Source organism: Xenopus tropicalis, chromosome 6, assembly GCF_000004195.4.
Source record: "Xenopus tropicalis strain Nigerian chromosome 6, UCB_Xtro_10.0, whole genome shotgun sequence".
Taxonomy (NCBI): domain Eukaryota; kingdom Metazoa; phylum Chordata; class Amphibia; order Anura; family Pipidae; genus Xenopus; species Xenopus tropicalis.
This window is the reverse complement of record NC_030682.2, coordinates 43,047,066-43,062,414: the sequence shown is the minus strand read 5'-3', so window position 1 is coordinate 43,062,414 and position 15,349 is coordinate 43,047,066. Positions and strand designations below refer to the sequence as shown.

At 37.9% G+C, this 15,349-nt stretch overlaps 1 protein-coding gene across 4 annotated transcripts in view; it reads right to left on the bottom strand.

The window, feature by feature from the left end:
- Positions 1–15,349, bottom strand: part of creb5 (cAMP responsive element binding protein 5) — a 278,427-nt gene that overhangs the window by 68,411 nt on the left and 194,667 nt on the right. For all 4 annotated transcript variants that reach the window (XM_031904176.1, XM_004915393.4, XM_002933391.5 and 1 more), the window contains one exon: positions 2,204–2,330. In XM_031904176.1, coding sequence (XP_031760036.1) covers positions 2,204–2,330 — 127 coding nt within the window. The remainder of the gene's footprint in view (positions 1–2,203; positions 2,331–15,349) is intronic.

Here is a 15,349-nt window from a genome sequence, read left to right as displayed (position 1 = left end):
ACATCTGAAGTCTCCCAAAAGCATGTGAGAAAAGGTGTTATGGTCTGATGAAACCAAGGTTGAACTTTTTGGCCATAATTCAAAAAAATATGTTTGGCACAAAAACAATACTGCACATCACCGAAAGAAAGCCATACCCAAAGTGAATCATGGTGGTGGCAGCATCATGCTTTGGGGCTGTTTTTCTTCAGCTGGAACTGGGGCCTTAGTTAAGATAGAGGGAATTATGAACAGTTCCAAATACCAGTCAATATTGGCACAAAACCTTCAGGCTTCTGCTAGAAAGCTGAACATGTGGAGGAACTTCATCTTTCAGCATGACAACGACCCAAAGCATACATCCATATCAACAAAGGAATGGCTTCACTGGAAGAAGATTAACGTTTTGGAATGGACCAGCCAGAGCCCAGACCTGAATCCGATTGAAAATCTGTGGGGTGATCTGAAGAGGGCTGTGCACAGGAGATGCCCTCGCAATCTGACAGATTTGGAGTGTTTCAGCCATGAAGAGTGGGCAAATCTTGCAAAGTCAAAATGTGCCATGCTGATAGACTCATACCCAAAAAGACTGAGTGCTGTAATAAAACCAAAAGGTGCTTCAACAAAGTATTAGTTTAAGGGTGTGCACACTTATGCAACCACATTATTTTATTTTTTTTGGCTTTCTTCCCTCCACCTAAAAGATTTCAGTTTGTTTTTCAATTGAGTGGTACAGTTTATAGGTCACATTGAAGGTGGAAAAAGTTCTGAAATTATTTATCTTTGTCTCATTTTTGTACAGAACAGGAACCTGACATTTTATCAGGGGTGTGTAGACTTTTTATATCCACTGTATAGACAAACAATCCCTGTTTTGCTAAAACGGGATGGCATTGCCTGGTAGCTTAATGCACAGAATGTCATATATATATTGATAATGGGTGAGTGCAGAGGATCTCTTGTTGTAGTCTATATAAATTTTGTGGTCACTGACTCATTGCATGGTTTAAAATTTAGCGGTGAGCACAACTTCCCTTTTTTTGTTATAGTTTATACAGGAGCAGTGGCCAGCTCCATTTTGTAGCTCCCACCCTTTCCAGCTACAGTCAGGTGATCCCAACTGGCCAATAAAAGGGCAACCATTTGAAAAGCAAGGGCAACTTTGAAAGCAAGTAAGTTGCAGGTAAAACTCAGTATCTTAGTTAAATGTATAACAAAGAAGTAGAATTCTTAATGAACAAATTGTCTTAATGTCCTATATATATTGATAATGGGTAAGTGCTGGTTGTTGTCTATATATATATATATATATATATATCCTGGAACAAGGACAGCACTCCTAGAATTTAAAGAATTGGGAGCAAAATGTAAATGCAAAAATAGAAAGGTTTATTACTCAACGTTTCGGTCTCACACAGAAACCTTCACTGTGTGAGACCGAAACGTTGAGTAATAAACCTTTCTATTTTTGCATTTACATTTTGCTCACAATTCTTTAAATCCTAGGAGTGCTGTCCTTGTTCCAGTGCATTTTTTTGCACTAGCACCCAGGTTTTGTTGCTGCAAATGGTGTGCACCCTATGGACTATTTTATATATATATATATATATATATATATATATATATATATATATATATATATATAATTATGCTGGAATTATGGAAAAAAAATTATTATGGGTAAAAAAAACTATTTGCACTATGCAATACTATAAATGACTCCTTTAGAGATAGATTATTTTGCACCATGCTACTATATCTGTTCATATCTAAAAAAAACAATTACTGTATTTCTTCTTTTTCCACATTTTTGCTGACTTGAAAACCCCTGATATGCCTCTCTGTGCAGCAATGTTTGGATACTTCTGCAGTTAGGCCACAAATTGGTGACTAAATTAAGTTTCATTTCAATTGAAGTTTTTCAACTTGGCCAATCAACACTAGCTGCAGTCCCTATTGGTCAACCAAACATTGAATATCTAATTGATCTGTTAAACAGGATACAGGATACCCCTTAAACAGATTATTAATTACATTTTTAGATAACATTCTGTAAAAGTGATAAAGCCAGTTTAGCATCATATTTCATCCCTGGGTGGCATCAGCTAGACTTCCATGTTCTAGGTCTCCCAACATAATTATGAATAACCTCTGTACTGCAACATGTAAGTGTTTATACAAAGAATAACAGTTGTCATTGCAAAATGAAAGTTAAAGGACTCACTGGCATTAGTACCGCTGAAGATCCAGGCATGGTGGGATTGGGGAGGGTGCCGGGCATTGAGGCAGGCATGGGCTGTCTTTGTCTGTTGTGCAGATGTAGTAATGAGGAAAGAGAGCCTGGAACAGGCCTGGTCAGGAGGGAGAGAGTATGGTTAGTATCAGGCAGAATTAACAATAAATAAGCATAACTGCTGCACATTATCTGGCATGTCAGACTAGCCCCGAGATATTCTCACCAAGGTTCCACATATGACCTTTAGTTTAAATGCACACTGATTCATAACTGTTGTTTACATATTATTACAGGACTGTAGGTTACAATAACAGAGGGATACCAGCTTTACTACAACAGACTATAACATAGAACTTTGTGTTATTATATTTTCCAGACCACAAATAGCTAAAGCCAAAAGAAAAAAAAATAAAAGATTTGCAGTTAACAATGTTCAATGCCAGAAGGCTTTCTTGGGGTTTTCTACTTTGTATAAGTGGTAAATAAACAAAATCCTATTTATACTGAATAAATGAGTTAAGAGATATTCAGAGGTTAATTAAATGTAAATTCCCCAAAGTAATGTTAAGATAATATAATTTGAAATATTTACATGTGTCTGACTTCAAATTCTTTCTAGCCCTGTTTCATTTGTCTACAAGGTGCAGACTGGCTCAGATCCCAGCCAGGCCAGTATCTAAAAGTGCATCTACTTTACAGTCTAATATTTTACAGATTTCCCATTTAAGCTTTTAAGCTCTATGGTGAAAACCAAGTTGGTGGTGAGTGGTCATTCCAGTGTATTCATCCTCTTATCCTTTCTAAATAGCTGCCCCGTGATCACATCTGCCTCCCTGTGTGTGCACCCAGCACTCCTGTACATACTGTACAATTTCATTCATTCATATAATGCAAAATAGGGTAAGGGGCCATCTAAGAAGTCATGTTTTTTAATTTAATATTTCCCACTGATTCCTTTGTTGCCAACTTCCTTTGTTGTTATTTATGGGTTAATAAAGTTAACCCATAACTTATTATTTCCGTGCAAGAATATATATATATTATATACATAATATGAAACATTTATAGTGACGAGCGAATCAGTCTCATTTTGCTTCATCAAAAATTGAGCGAATCTTTGAAAAGATTCGCAAAAGAGCAAAAAATCTGCGAAACGCCCAAAATGGCGCACAGCAAAAAAATTGTCATGTGCAAAAATTTTTTGTCATGTGATGAATTTTTATGTGGCAAATTTTTGCACTGTTTGGTGAAAAAATCTGCCAATGGCTAACCGCATAAAATTCACCACAAATCCATGCCTGCCGGGAAATTTTGCCCATCGCTGAACATTTGTAGCAAAAACCAATCGCACATTAGTGCAGTGAAAATAAAGTAAAGAAATACAGTACAGGTATGGGACCTGTTATCCAGAATGCTCAGGACCTAGGGTTCTTTTTGTAATTTGGATACTTTAAAGCTACTTAAAAATAATTTAAATGTTATAAACCCAATAGGCATTTTTCCTCTCCAACGCTCAAATTAATGTTTAATTATCACAGAGAAAAAGGAACTCAATTAAAAAAAACAAAACAAAAACTGAATTATTTGATTAAAATGGGAGATGCCTTCCTATAATTCAGAGCTTTCTGGATAACAGGTTTCCAGATAATGGATTCCATACCTCTATATAAGATAACCATAGCAAGCTTTCCTCAACATTTTAAAACATGCAAAAAAGAAAAAAATATACAGAGTACTTGTTTTGGATAGTTTGCAACAGATATTATTAACAGTAAAGAAAATGAATGAAAACATTTGAAAAAAATCACATTTGCCGTTTTTTTCCAATGAAATCACTATCACAGGAAACCATTAGCTGTTCCCAAACAAAAATGATTTAAAATAATTTATAATTCGATTAAGTAAAAAAATGTTTTTCTAAAATAATAAAGTCATGTCTATAGATATTTCTAAAATGACACAAAGGAGGATAATAAGCTTTTTATGTGTATTTATGTTAATACAAGGGTTTATGTATAGAGAAACAAGATGAGGAGCAGACTGAAAGCCCAAGGGGAAAGCCTGTATAATAAAGTGCATACATGTAACAAGACCAAAGGAAGTTAAAATGATTTCAAGATGATAGTCTTAAATTTGGAGGCAGCCATTCACGAAACCATAATAAAATACCTTAAGCCATAGCAGCTCTTGCATATAAAGCTCTGTATTGAAGTGATGACTCAGCAATGCTGGCCTAGGCTTAATAAGCACACACCTACATAAGTACCGTGGGCTAGAGACAAAAATAAAAATAAGTTTGTAGCTAATCCCAGAAAAACTGCAAATCTATAGCCCTGACTTGTCACGTTGCTGCACTGTCATTAGCCAGTCTGAGCTGAGCCACGTGAAACATATTGCTTGGACAAATCGTAGGTCACTGCATAGATACTTTTTATTGCTTTCATAAAATTGGCACGGCAGTGCTTCAGTCATACATAGGCATATACATGGTTGTTCAAATAATACCAGCACGTTCACGTTAATTGAAGGAGGAACCTTATCCTTCAAACCAAAAAAGCCCCCAGAGGTGATACACATAAGGAGCAGTAACCTTTGAGAAGAACGCACATATTCAATCCTACATTCCCATTGGCTCTTTGATCGTCACGCATGGCATAAAAGAAGAAGATGACAGCCCTCATAGGGTTAACCATAAACCTGTCGAGTGTGTGTGTGAATCTTTTAGGACCCCAACAGAGCTGCTCTCACTTTTAAGGAAGGTGAACACCTTAAAAAAGGGTCAGTTGAATTCATACAAGTAGAAAGCCCTTCCAATCAGCAAGGCACCAGAGACAATGCTATAGGAATCTAACATGTGCAGCATGCATATCACATTACAAAGCATCTGTTTTGAGGAACATGCTAGTTCCAGGTTAAAGAAGAAGGAAAGGTCCAATCAATGGAGGGTGCCAAATGTTAGGCAGAACTGAAGCTGAAGAGAGGAACTTTTTGTAAAAAGACATGTAAAGTCTGTGAGAAAACTGCACCAGTCGGCGGAAAAACTCAGCGCTGTGCCAGCATTTTACTTACCTTCCTACTAGAGTGCCAGGTGTCCCTTGCAAAAATCTGTGTTCATGCAAGCACAGTAGTGCAAACCCAGTGAGATCTACTCTATTGCTCATGAAAAATGTAGCAATCTATTTCACTATTTTCCAGGCCCAACTCACTATAGACTTTAAGGTAGCTGGGTCACTGCTTCCTTGCACAGTGAAATTGGGACTTAGAAGTTTGGGACCTTTCAAATGGAAACCATGCTCTGGGCATAAGATGCATGTGAGTTTCTAAAATCACCTAAAGATACTTTCAAGTCTTTTTTCCTAATTTTTAATTTACCACACCTTGCTACAGTATATACCTGTGTCAAGAAGAGCTTACTGAGGGACACTTTCATACAATTGCCCTAATTACATTCACAAAACAGAGGTTAATTTCCACAAAAGAAAATTCTGATTTCAATACCACTATTTATACTGACACAATATGATACATGTAGTTTTAAAATTAAGGATTTTTAATATAATTATATTTATTTTCTATACATTCACTTGTTTCTTGTTCAACTTTTTAAGCTATGAATTTTATACTTTATATACTACATTTAAATGTAAAGTTCAGTATTTGGCTAAGTGGGGGATGGCTTCATGGCAAGTTTCCAAGGCAAATTAAAACAAATAATGGTTTGTAAATGTAGTTATTACAGGCCTTGAGGATAAAAATGGAACCTATATGTTTACATAAATGAATTGTTCTGCCAATAATTTACATGGTAAAGACAGGAGTAAAATAATAAATGTTGGTGTGATAATGCAGTGTATTTATAAGTTAGGTTTATATTGCATCACAGGCTCTAAGCTACATACACAGCAACTACAGCCATCTGATGAGACATTGCCGCCATGGGTGCCTTTTAAAAAGTCCCTTTGAGAGAGAGGCAGGGAGGGTTTCTACACCAAGTTAGATGTTTCAGAACTAATCTTTTTAACTGACTAATTTATTGAATTTATTTATTGATGACAATGGGGCAAATTTAAATAGTTTCTGATGTGAATAGTGGTTTCAAATGCACTGTAAAGTAACAGAATTAGTGATGAGTGAAATTTTTCGGCAGGCATGGATTTGAAGTGAATTGCCGCGTTTGGCCATCGGCGGATTTTGTTCACAAAATGGGAGCAAAAATTTGCTGTGGAAAAATATGTCGCTTGACAAAAAAAAAAATTGGCACGCATGCAAAAAAAAATGTTACGTCAATTTTTTTTGACGCACAACATTTTCCCATTTCATGAATTTTTCCAAAGTTTCAAAAAATTTTTGCTGAAGCGAAACAGGACGGATTTGCTCATTACTAAACAACATCCAACAATGTTTTTTTAAATCTGAGGAATACAGGTACAGGATCCACTATCTTATCCAGAAAAACCACCCATAGATTCCATTTGTATTATTTTATTCAAATAAGTCATATTTTTTAAAAGTGATTTCCTTTTTCTCTGTAATAATAAAACAGTACTTGATACTAACAAAGACATAATGAATCCTTACTGGAGGCAAAACCATCCTATTTGGTTTAATTCATTATTTTTAGTGACTTAATGTAAGAAGATCCAAAATAGAGAAAGACCCCGTATCCAAAAACCTCAGGTCCTGAGCTGGTTAACAGGTCCCATACCTGTACCAAAGTCTCCACAAAAGCTAAATACCGAACTGAATCCAAAAAACAATTTGTCCAGAGCTATAAAGTGACTTGAAACCAACTAAGTACAGCCAGCTGAGTATCTCAGTCGATTTACTAGCAACACTGTGCCTTAACTAAACTAACTCTGGTTCAAAGCCATTTTTTATTAGTGATTTTGCAGCCACCTCAATGTACTTTTTAATTAAAAAAATAAACAACTGTGTAGAAAGTGACAGAGAAAAGTGTATTTTTGTATCACTTCCTCCATTTCCAGCTTCAGTCTGTGTAGCAGAAAACCATTTTGATGAAACACATTAAATTTATCTACTTTATATATAAACTAGAGAAGGATAAAACTGTCTGGCTTATACTAGTAATGGTACCAAAATGACTTAAAAGATACTTTTCAGTTCCAACCAATTTCTCTTTTCTGTGATAAGATCTTCAGCAATGACTGTTCTGGGGCTGCTGATGAGATAAGCTTAGGGGTCGTCTCAAATGATCACGCAGAAAATAAGGTTCGGCTGTCATATAATGCTACATGACTGATTATTACATTCTGATGATTATTGCAGTGGTTTCAGAGCTGCCATGTACTAATTATCTATATTAATTAGTAATCAGTCTAATATTGTAAAATGTATATTCTATATATACAGTATATATTGTGAGTGGGTCCCTAAGCTCAGTAAGTGACAGCAGCACAGAGCATGTGCAGGGAATCAGCAGAAAAGTAGATGGTGGGGTACTGGGGCATCATTGGGGGCACAGATCTTCCCTGCTAAAGGGCTGTGGTTGCCTTGGGCTGGCACAGAAGCCAAAAACATACTGTATAAATTTCTGCCCTACATCTTTAGTTTTCCTTTAAAGAATAATGTTGTGCCATGAGAAGCAATTTATTGAGGAGCAATAGTACACCCAAGTGTCTCCCCTCATAGCCGTCACTGACAGGTGTAAATAACTGGTGATCATCCCATGGTGCTTTGTAATCCCGTTCACTCCATTTCACCAACATACAAATCATTTGCCTTTTAGTCCTATAGAAATGAACCATTTCCATCAAAGCTGAAGTTTTAGAAATAATTTAAGAAAACTCAGTAACACAAATTTCAGTGGTTCTGCCTTTTTACCCCTTTATAACCATGACACTTCTATTGTAAGTCTACAAGCTTTAGTGTTTTATTGTGTCACCATACAACTGCTCTTACTGATCTCACTGACATTACCACTAGGGATGCACTGAATCCTAATCTTTGTCTTTAGCTAAATACCGATTCCTCCATAAATTCATAATCGGAGACAAATTATGGGTCAAAATAAAGAGGTTAAAGGTGGCCATACACGCACCGATATTATCGTACGAAACCTCGTTTCGTACGATAATCGGTGCGTGTATGGCATGTCAGCGAGCCGACCGATATCGCAGGAAGCTGCTGAAATCGGTCGGCTCGCCGATCGGCCAAGTTAGAAAATTTTGATCGGGCGCCATAGAAGGCGCCTGACCAAAATTCTCCCTTCAGAGCTGAATCGGCAGAAGGAGGTAGAAATCCTATTGTTTCTACCTCCTTACCTGCCGATTCAGCCCTGAATGGTGTGTGGCGGATCTGACGATTTTTCGTGCGACCGACTGGCCATACACGTGGCGATCTCACGATGTTTCGTACGACCGTCGGTCGCACGAAACATCGTCAGATCCGCCACACACCATTCAGGGCTGAATCGGCAGGTAAGGAGGTAGAAACAATAGGATTTCTACCTCCTTCTGCCGATTCAGCTCTGAAGGGAGAATTTTGGTCAGGCGCCTTCTATGGCGCCCGATCAAAATTTTCTAACTTGGCCGATCGGCGAGCCGACCGATTTCAGCAGCTTCCTGCGATATCGGTCGGCTCGCTGACATGCCATACACGCACCAATTATCGTACGAAACGAGGTTTCGTACGATAATATCGGTGCGTGTATGGCCACCTTAAGAGGAACAAATTGTATTGTCTTCGATTGTGATTTGTGAGCAGTCACATGACAAACAAGGAACAGATTTGGTCTGGGCATATCCTAAGGGTTAATTTATAAAACTTTGATACCTAATTTGAGTTGTATTACGGTGAAGACACACTGGGCTACTAGTAGCAGCTACTTTTTCAAGGCTACTAAACTCTAAAAATACCCTGCCATAGACAATACTGAGAATTGTCTCTGCTAAAACACAAGTAGAGACAGTTATCAGTAAATGATCAGCATTGTCCATTTTAGTAGCCACGACAAATAGCTGCTACTAGTAGCTCAGTGTGCCTTCTATATGCTCCATCAAATAAAATATAGATGCTTCTTACTAAAAGAAGGGTTAACTGGAAAGTAGCTGCTGTTCTTTTTTTGTTGCCAGTAGAGTCAGTTTTCCCTGGATGTTAAAAATGGCCATGCACCATATGCATTACATTGATCTCACAGGTTAACTCATTGAAGGGCCAGTTCCCCTTCATATTACATTTATTACTATATATACCGGTATACTCTAAGACAATCTGCATTTGGTCTAAATTAATCTATCCTAGCAACCAGGCAATAGTTTAAATGACACCACCGACAGATGAATAGAATAGACCCTAAATAGATAAAAAGTAACAATTCCAATAAAACTGTAGCATCACAGAACAATAGTTTTGTTGGTTGACCCCCAACAACCAGACAGCATTTTAAACTTTAAGCTTGAAAGAGGCAGAAAAGAAAGGTAAGTAATTCAAAATCTATAAAGAATGATAAAAACTGTTTCAGAACTGACTATTCTATAACTACACTAAATTAATGTTAAAGTAGAACTACCCCTTTAATAAGAAAAGGAACAAAACAGTAGATGGGGACAGAACTCCCCAGTCAGCATTTTCATAAAGACACTAGTGTAGAAATGAAAGCTTGCAGGTAGTCTACAAACTCGTAGCAACAATCCATCAATTAGAATTTACTAAAGGCAAACCTGTAATTAGTTGCTATAGGTTACTAGACCTTGATCAAATGTAATGTAAGGAAAAAGTGAGGGGGCGGCCTCTGGGCACCCAGTTGACAAACCAGGCACTGGAAAAATAATGTAAAAGAAAATATCAACGATATCTTAGGTATAAAGTTTGCTATTGGTGTAGTAACCAACAGCAATCAATCAGCATTTACTTGTCACCTGTTTGAAAGCAAACAGCTGATTGGTTGCTGTAGTTTACTGTACCTTTTATCACACTCCCCCTCTATTTTTCATGTGAATGTGTGTCATTAATGTAAAACTATCATTTCCAGCCCTTTCTCTCGCAGACCCACTGCCTTGGCCCAGAGCAGGCCCTACCAAATCGTGTATGTCACCGAAATCTCCACTGATTCTTTTTGTGTAATTTCCTCTGCCCTGTAATCCTGTCGCATTGAATAAACGAGTACAGGCATTATAGGCTGCATGTGGCTCAAACATCTATCTCTCCGGATTAGTCAAGCTACAATTATTAGCATCTTGAACGAATAAACCCTGATTCTGTTGAAACAATAAACCTCTTAACCCAAGCCTTTATCTTACAATCCGCCAGTTCTCTGGTGGCTTGTGTTTGAGGATACAGGCATATGTTTTAGGAAGAGATATAAGAAAGAGGGGAAATATGTGGGGATTACTTTAAACTGCAAACTGCTGGCAAAATATTTAGGTTTCTTTTGGTTCAGAGCCAGTGGGTTTTTTTCTGGAAATAAGCACCACATCTTTATTGGGTTAAGCATATCTTTTTTATTATTTAAAACACTGTGTGTATATTCGATTTGGTGCTGAAACATGATAATACCTTCCCAGCTGTAAATAAATAGGGCAAATCATGAAGTTGAATGAAACAACTTTTCAATTTTTTTTCCATGTTTAGTGGGAATAGTACAGTATTCATTCTTACTAGCCTGGATGTTTTAGCATCATTGTTTTTCATTAATAGAGCTTCTCCAGCAGAATCCTGCATTATAATATGTTTTTCAAAAATGTAAACAGATTTTTTCAAGATTTAATTTTGAAATTTCACATGGGGCTAGCCATATTCTTCATTTCCCAGGGTGCTACAGCCATGTGACTTGTGCTCTGATAAATTTCAGTCACACTTTACTACTGCATTGCAAGTTGGAGTAATATCACCCCCCTCCCAGAAGCCAATCAGCAGAACAATGAAAAGATAGTGTAACCCCTTTTTGGCTAAAATAGACAAATTCCAGCTATGGGTAGAGCATGTGGTACAATGGACTCCTCTTCAGCAGGATGGGCCTTCGCTAACGGGAAGTTACTATATGATGGGTTTTGTTTAACTACACCTCCCACTGTAAGTGTAAAATGCAGTAAATAAGCAAATGGATGCCAGAAGCTCTTGATTACCTAATTAACAACTGGTTTATTAATGCAGACAAAGATGGTATAGCAGGGTTCAGCAATTATACTCACAGCACATGAGGTGTTAAAGCAAGGCAGACTCAGTAGATAGTACAATAGATATGGAACAGTTCTGCACCACTGTGGATAGTGTTGGGAAATAGTTCTTTCCTTAGGATGTTCACTTTATTGGACCAGATCCCAAACAGCCAATGGATCAGGGATAAGCACTAGCCTGATACCTGTGTCTTAACAGTGGGTTCTACAATAAGGCAGCATAGCCTGTAAAGGAGACTAATCCGCTAACTTCCTAGTTGGAGCCAGAAACTGCCCTTACTAAATAAGTCTGACTGTCTCACATTTCTAAACATACTATAACCAGAGATATACTACACTTGCTATTACCTCAATAACGGGGTCCCTTTAAGGGTATTTGTCCCTTAGGGCCTAACCTTCTGGGCCATGTGGATTCCAGGCTTCCTGGAGACATCCACTTAGGGCAGATGCTGCAGGACAAGATGAAAGTACCACCCATTTCCTAACACTATATTAAAGTGTGGAAGGGTGTGGCCTAGCCTTGGCCCAATAATATGGTACATGTTAATACCAAATAGTTACATTAATCCTTGCAGCTCCAAGTAGATATCAGAATAGCACTCAATAGTAGGAATCCAAGTCTGGCTTGGGACATGGGAGTAGGGGAAACAATGGGTTACCTGAAAGCAGTTCTAACGTGTAGCGCTGTCTCCTTCTGAAAGCTCAGACTCACAATGTACAATGCACTAAGATGGCGCCTACACACCAATATTACAACTAAAAAAAAATAAATTTATTGGTTAAAGAATGAATTTTTTAATGGTAGAGTGAATTATTTGCTATGTAAACAGTGTCATTTAGAAATAAAAAGTACACTATAAAAATCAAGACAGAATCCCTTTAAAGTAATACTGAAATAATTTAACTCATAGCACTATCATACTCGACGTGTAGGGAACAATATCTCTGAACTTCACGCCCAACTTATCTAAGCCAGGGTGGAAGTTGGCTTGCTGTCTGTTTGTATTGGGTAATGCGGGCAGCAAACTGTTTTAATCCATGTCTTAAGTGAGTCAGGTCTGTAAATTGGGGCTGCTGTTCTGTTGGAAATCCTATGTTTTAACCTTAATCTAAATATTTGGGTTAAGGGATTCAAAATTCTGCAGTCATGTAAACGATGGGTTTCCTATAGGAATCTGAAACGCTGTGGTCAGAATACTCTTTCACAAAGCTAGAATATCAGCCATAAATCCTAACAGAATGAACGAAGGTGACTTGACCTGTAATTTATAAACTATTCTCTTTGACTGTAAGTTCTTTGGGAAGAGGTTTCCCTATGTATCATATTTGCTCTCTTGCTGTACTAGATATATAGGGGCAGATTTATCAAAATGTGAGTTTAGCACTAAATACATAAAAACCATACAATTTGTAGAAGTGTATTTATCAATGAGTGAAAGTCAGAATAGGAAGGAATAGAATGTAGGTGATTTTTTTGTTTAGGATATTTTTTTATTTTATTTTACCCAGAATGCTTGGGACTTGGTGTTTTCTGGATTTAAGGTTTGTCGCACCATGCCTTAAACTACTAACAAACCATTTAAATCATGAAGTACACGGCACGGTATAATAATTACAGAGAAAAAGCAATTGCTTTTTACCACAGGACTCCCATAAAAAATATAAGATTTTGCTAATCTGTATTAGAATCTATTTCAGTGGGGAGTTTGCATTTGTTTGAAGAATAGCAAGATCTGATCACTTTCACTCAAGTGGAAACAACTGGTTAACGCCATAAATCATTTTCTTGTTTTTCACTTAGATGAGGATATTTTCGATAGACATGTTGCTGGAGGAAGCAATGGTTTTCACACACCAGACTTCCTGCTCATACGAACCAGGAAATCCTTTATAATATAGCTAATGAGGCACAGCAGAAAGCCACAGAGAACTGATAAGATAGCTGGAGGGGGCGGACAGGGAAGGGAGTAATGCAGACAGACTGTTTGTCACCAAAACTAGCTAGGGTGCCATAAGATATTGTTTGTGAAGGTGACATAAAAGGGCCCATTTAGTAACCATAGGATTTTTTTTTTTCTTGATTTGGATTTTTAGCGCTAAGACACAGAAAAAAGTGATTTTTTCACGATTTACAATGCATTTGATTGGCTAAAAACCTGATAATTTGCCAGATAAAACTTGCCAAGATCATGTACAAGTCAATGGCAGCAGTCCCTTCCCTTCCTTTAAGATCCTTCTTTTGTCTTGAAACTTTAGAGGTTTTGGATTTTTGATGCAGGTTTTTGAGCAAAGACTCAAAAAATTCACATTTTCTGGTCGACAATTAAAAAAAAATATTAAAAACATCAAATATCACAAAGTCGCAGTAAGGTGCTGCAAGTTTTCTGCAAGTTTTCTCCCGCTGACTTTCAGTAAATTTAGGACATTCATGGAAATGAGTTGATTTTTGAAAAATAAAAGTTATTAGTAAACGTGCCCCAAAATGTTAATTTCAAGCACTGTGCAGTATGAAAAGGAACACTGCAGAGACAAATCTAACAGAAATAATGCGCAATGATATACAATATTATACATGTGAAAGGTCCTGTCACAAGTTTTTTCTGGACCTAAAAAGGTTTTTCAATTAGGTTTTTAAGCATAATAGCACATATAGGCAGTGTCGGACTGGCCCACTACCAGGAAAACTCCCGGTGGGCCCAGGTGTCAGTGGGGCCTCCTGCTCCTGATAATTTGGCCTGCTTCATGGTAATTCCCTATTTCTGAATGGGAACAAAGAGGAGAAATAGATGGAAGAATAGATGCTAGCATGTAAATAAAGAGACTGGGAGAATAAAGAGGTTGGGGGAGGAAAGGAGAGTGGGCCTTAGTGGTCTAAGGTTTTCTGGTGGGCCCCTGAGGTCCCAGTCCGACGCTGCATATAGGGCCACATTCATCAAAGAACGACAGGTCAGAATCCAAAATACTTTGATAAATCTGCCCCATAGTGTTGTATTGCTTCACTCCTGCCAGAAAGTGGACACAGCCATTTCTCATTCAGTAGAATGGGAAATGGCAGACATATATTGCACGTCAAGGTATCACTTTGAGAGCAACGGCAGTGTTCTCAAATACTCACTCAGTAGCACTGAGGGAAAAGGTGCTGGCAGTCGAAGCGTCTTATCCTCTAATGTAAATATAACCCCCACCCCCTAAAAGAGTGGGCTGAGTAGATATTAATATCAATAAGATAAAAACATTTTCAGTACATATGGGCCTTATAACATGCCATATGGGCATATTAAGCTTTACTGTTACATTAAGAATCTGGATAAACATTACTCACTCGATCTCTAATGCTGTGTATTTAGAATTTATTTTTGGTATTTATATTATTAAAGCCATTTAGTGTAAGGTGCTGCAGCATATGGGGTGCATCCTTGTCACCATGCTTCATCTTCTGCTTTGTCTAATACCATCAACTAAGATATCAGTAAGCCTGTGTACCCAGGCCTGGACTGGGATTCAAAATAGGCCTTGGCACTTCAAGTACAGTCCAAACAGCCCCCCACCAGCCCAGTAAATAGTGTCTGTCTATGGCATCTTACAGCAGCTCCTTTGGCATTTGCCAGAATCCACAGAATGCCAGTCTGGGCCTGTATGTACCTCACCTCAGGTGAGATTAGAAGGATTCTGCTTCTGGGTATACTAAGCTTTTAATCTACATACATGCATGCATGTGTCTGTCCTAGCACTGCCACAGTAAGTGCAATTTACAGGAAATAAGGGTGGTTTGTATCATTTCTTAAAGGGCAAGGAAAGGCAAAGTCACTTGGGGGTGCCAAAATGTTAGGCACCCCCAAGTGACTTTAATTGCTTACCTTGTACCCCGGGCTGGTGCCCCTGTTAGGAAAAAAAAAACAGCCCTGGGTACCTGTAGTGCAGCGCTTCCTCCTTCATTTTGCAACAACTAAGCGACAGGCGCATGCGCAGTAGAGTGAAAAGCCGACTTCTCTGTTAAAGT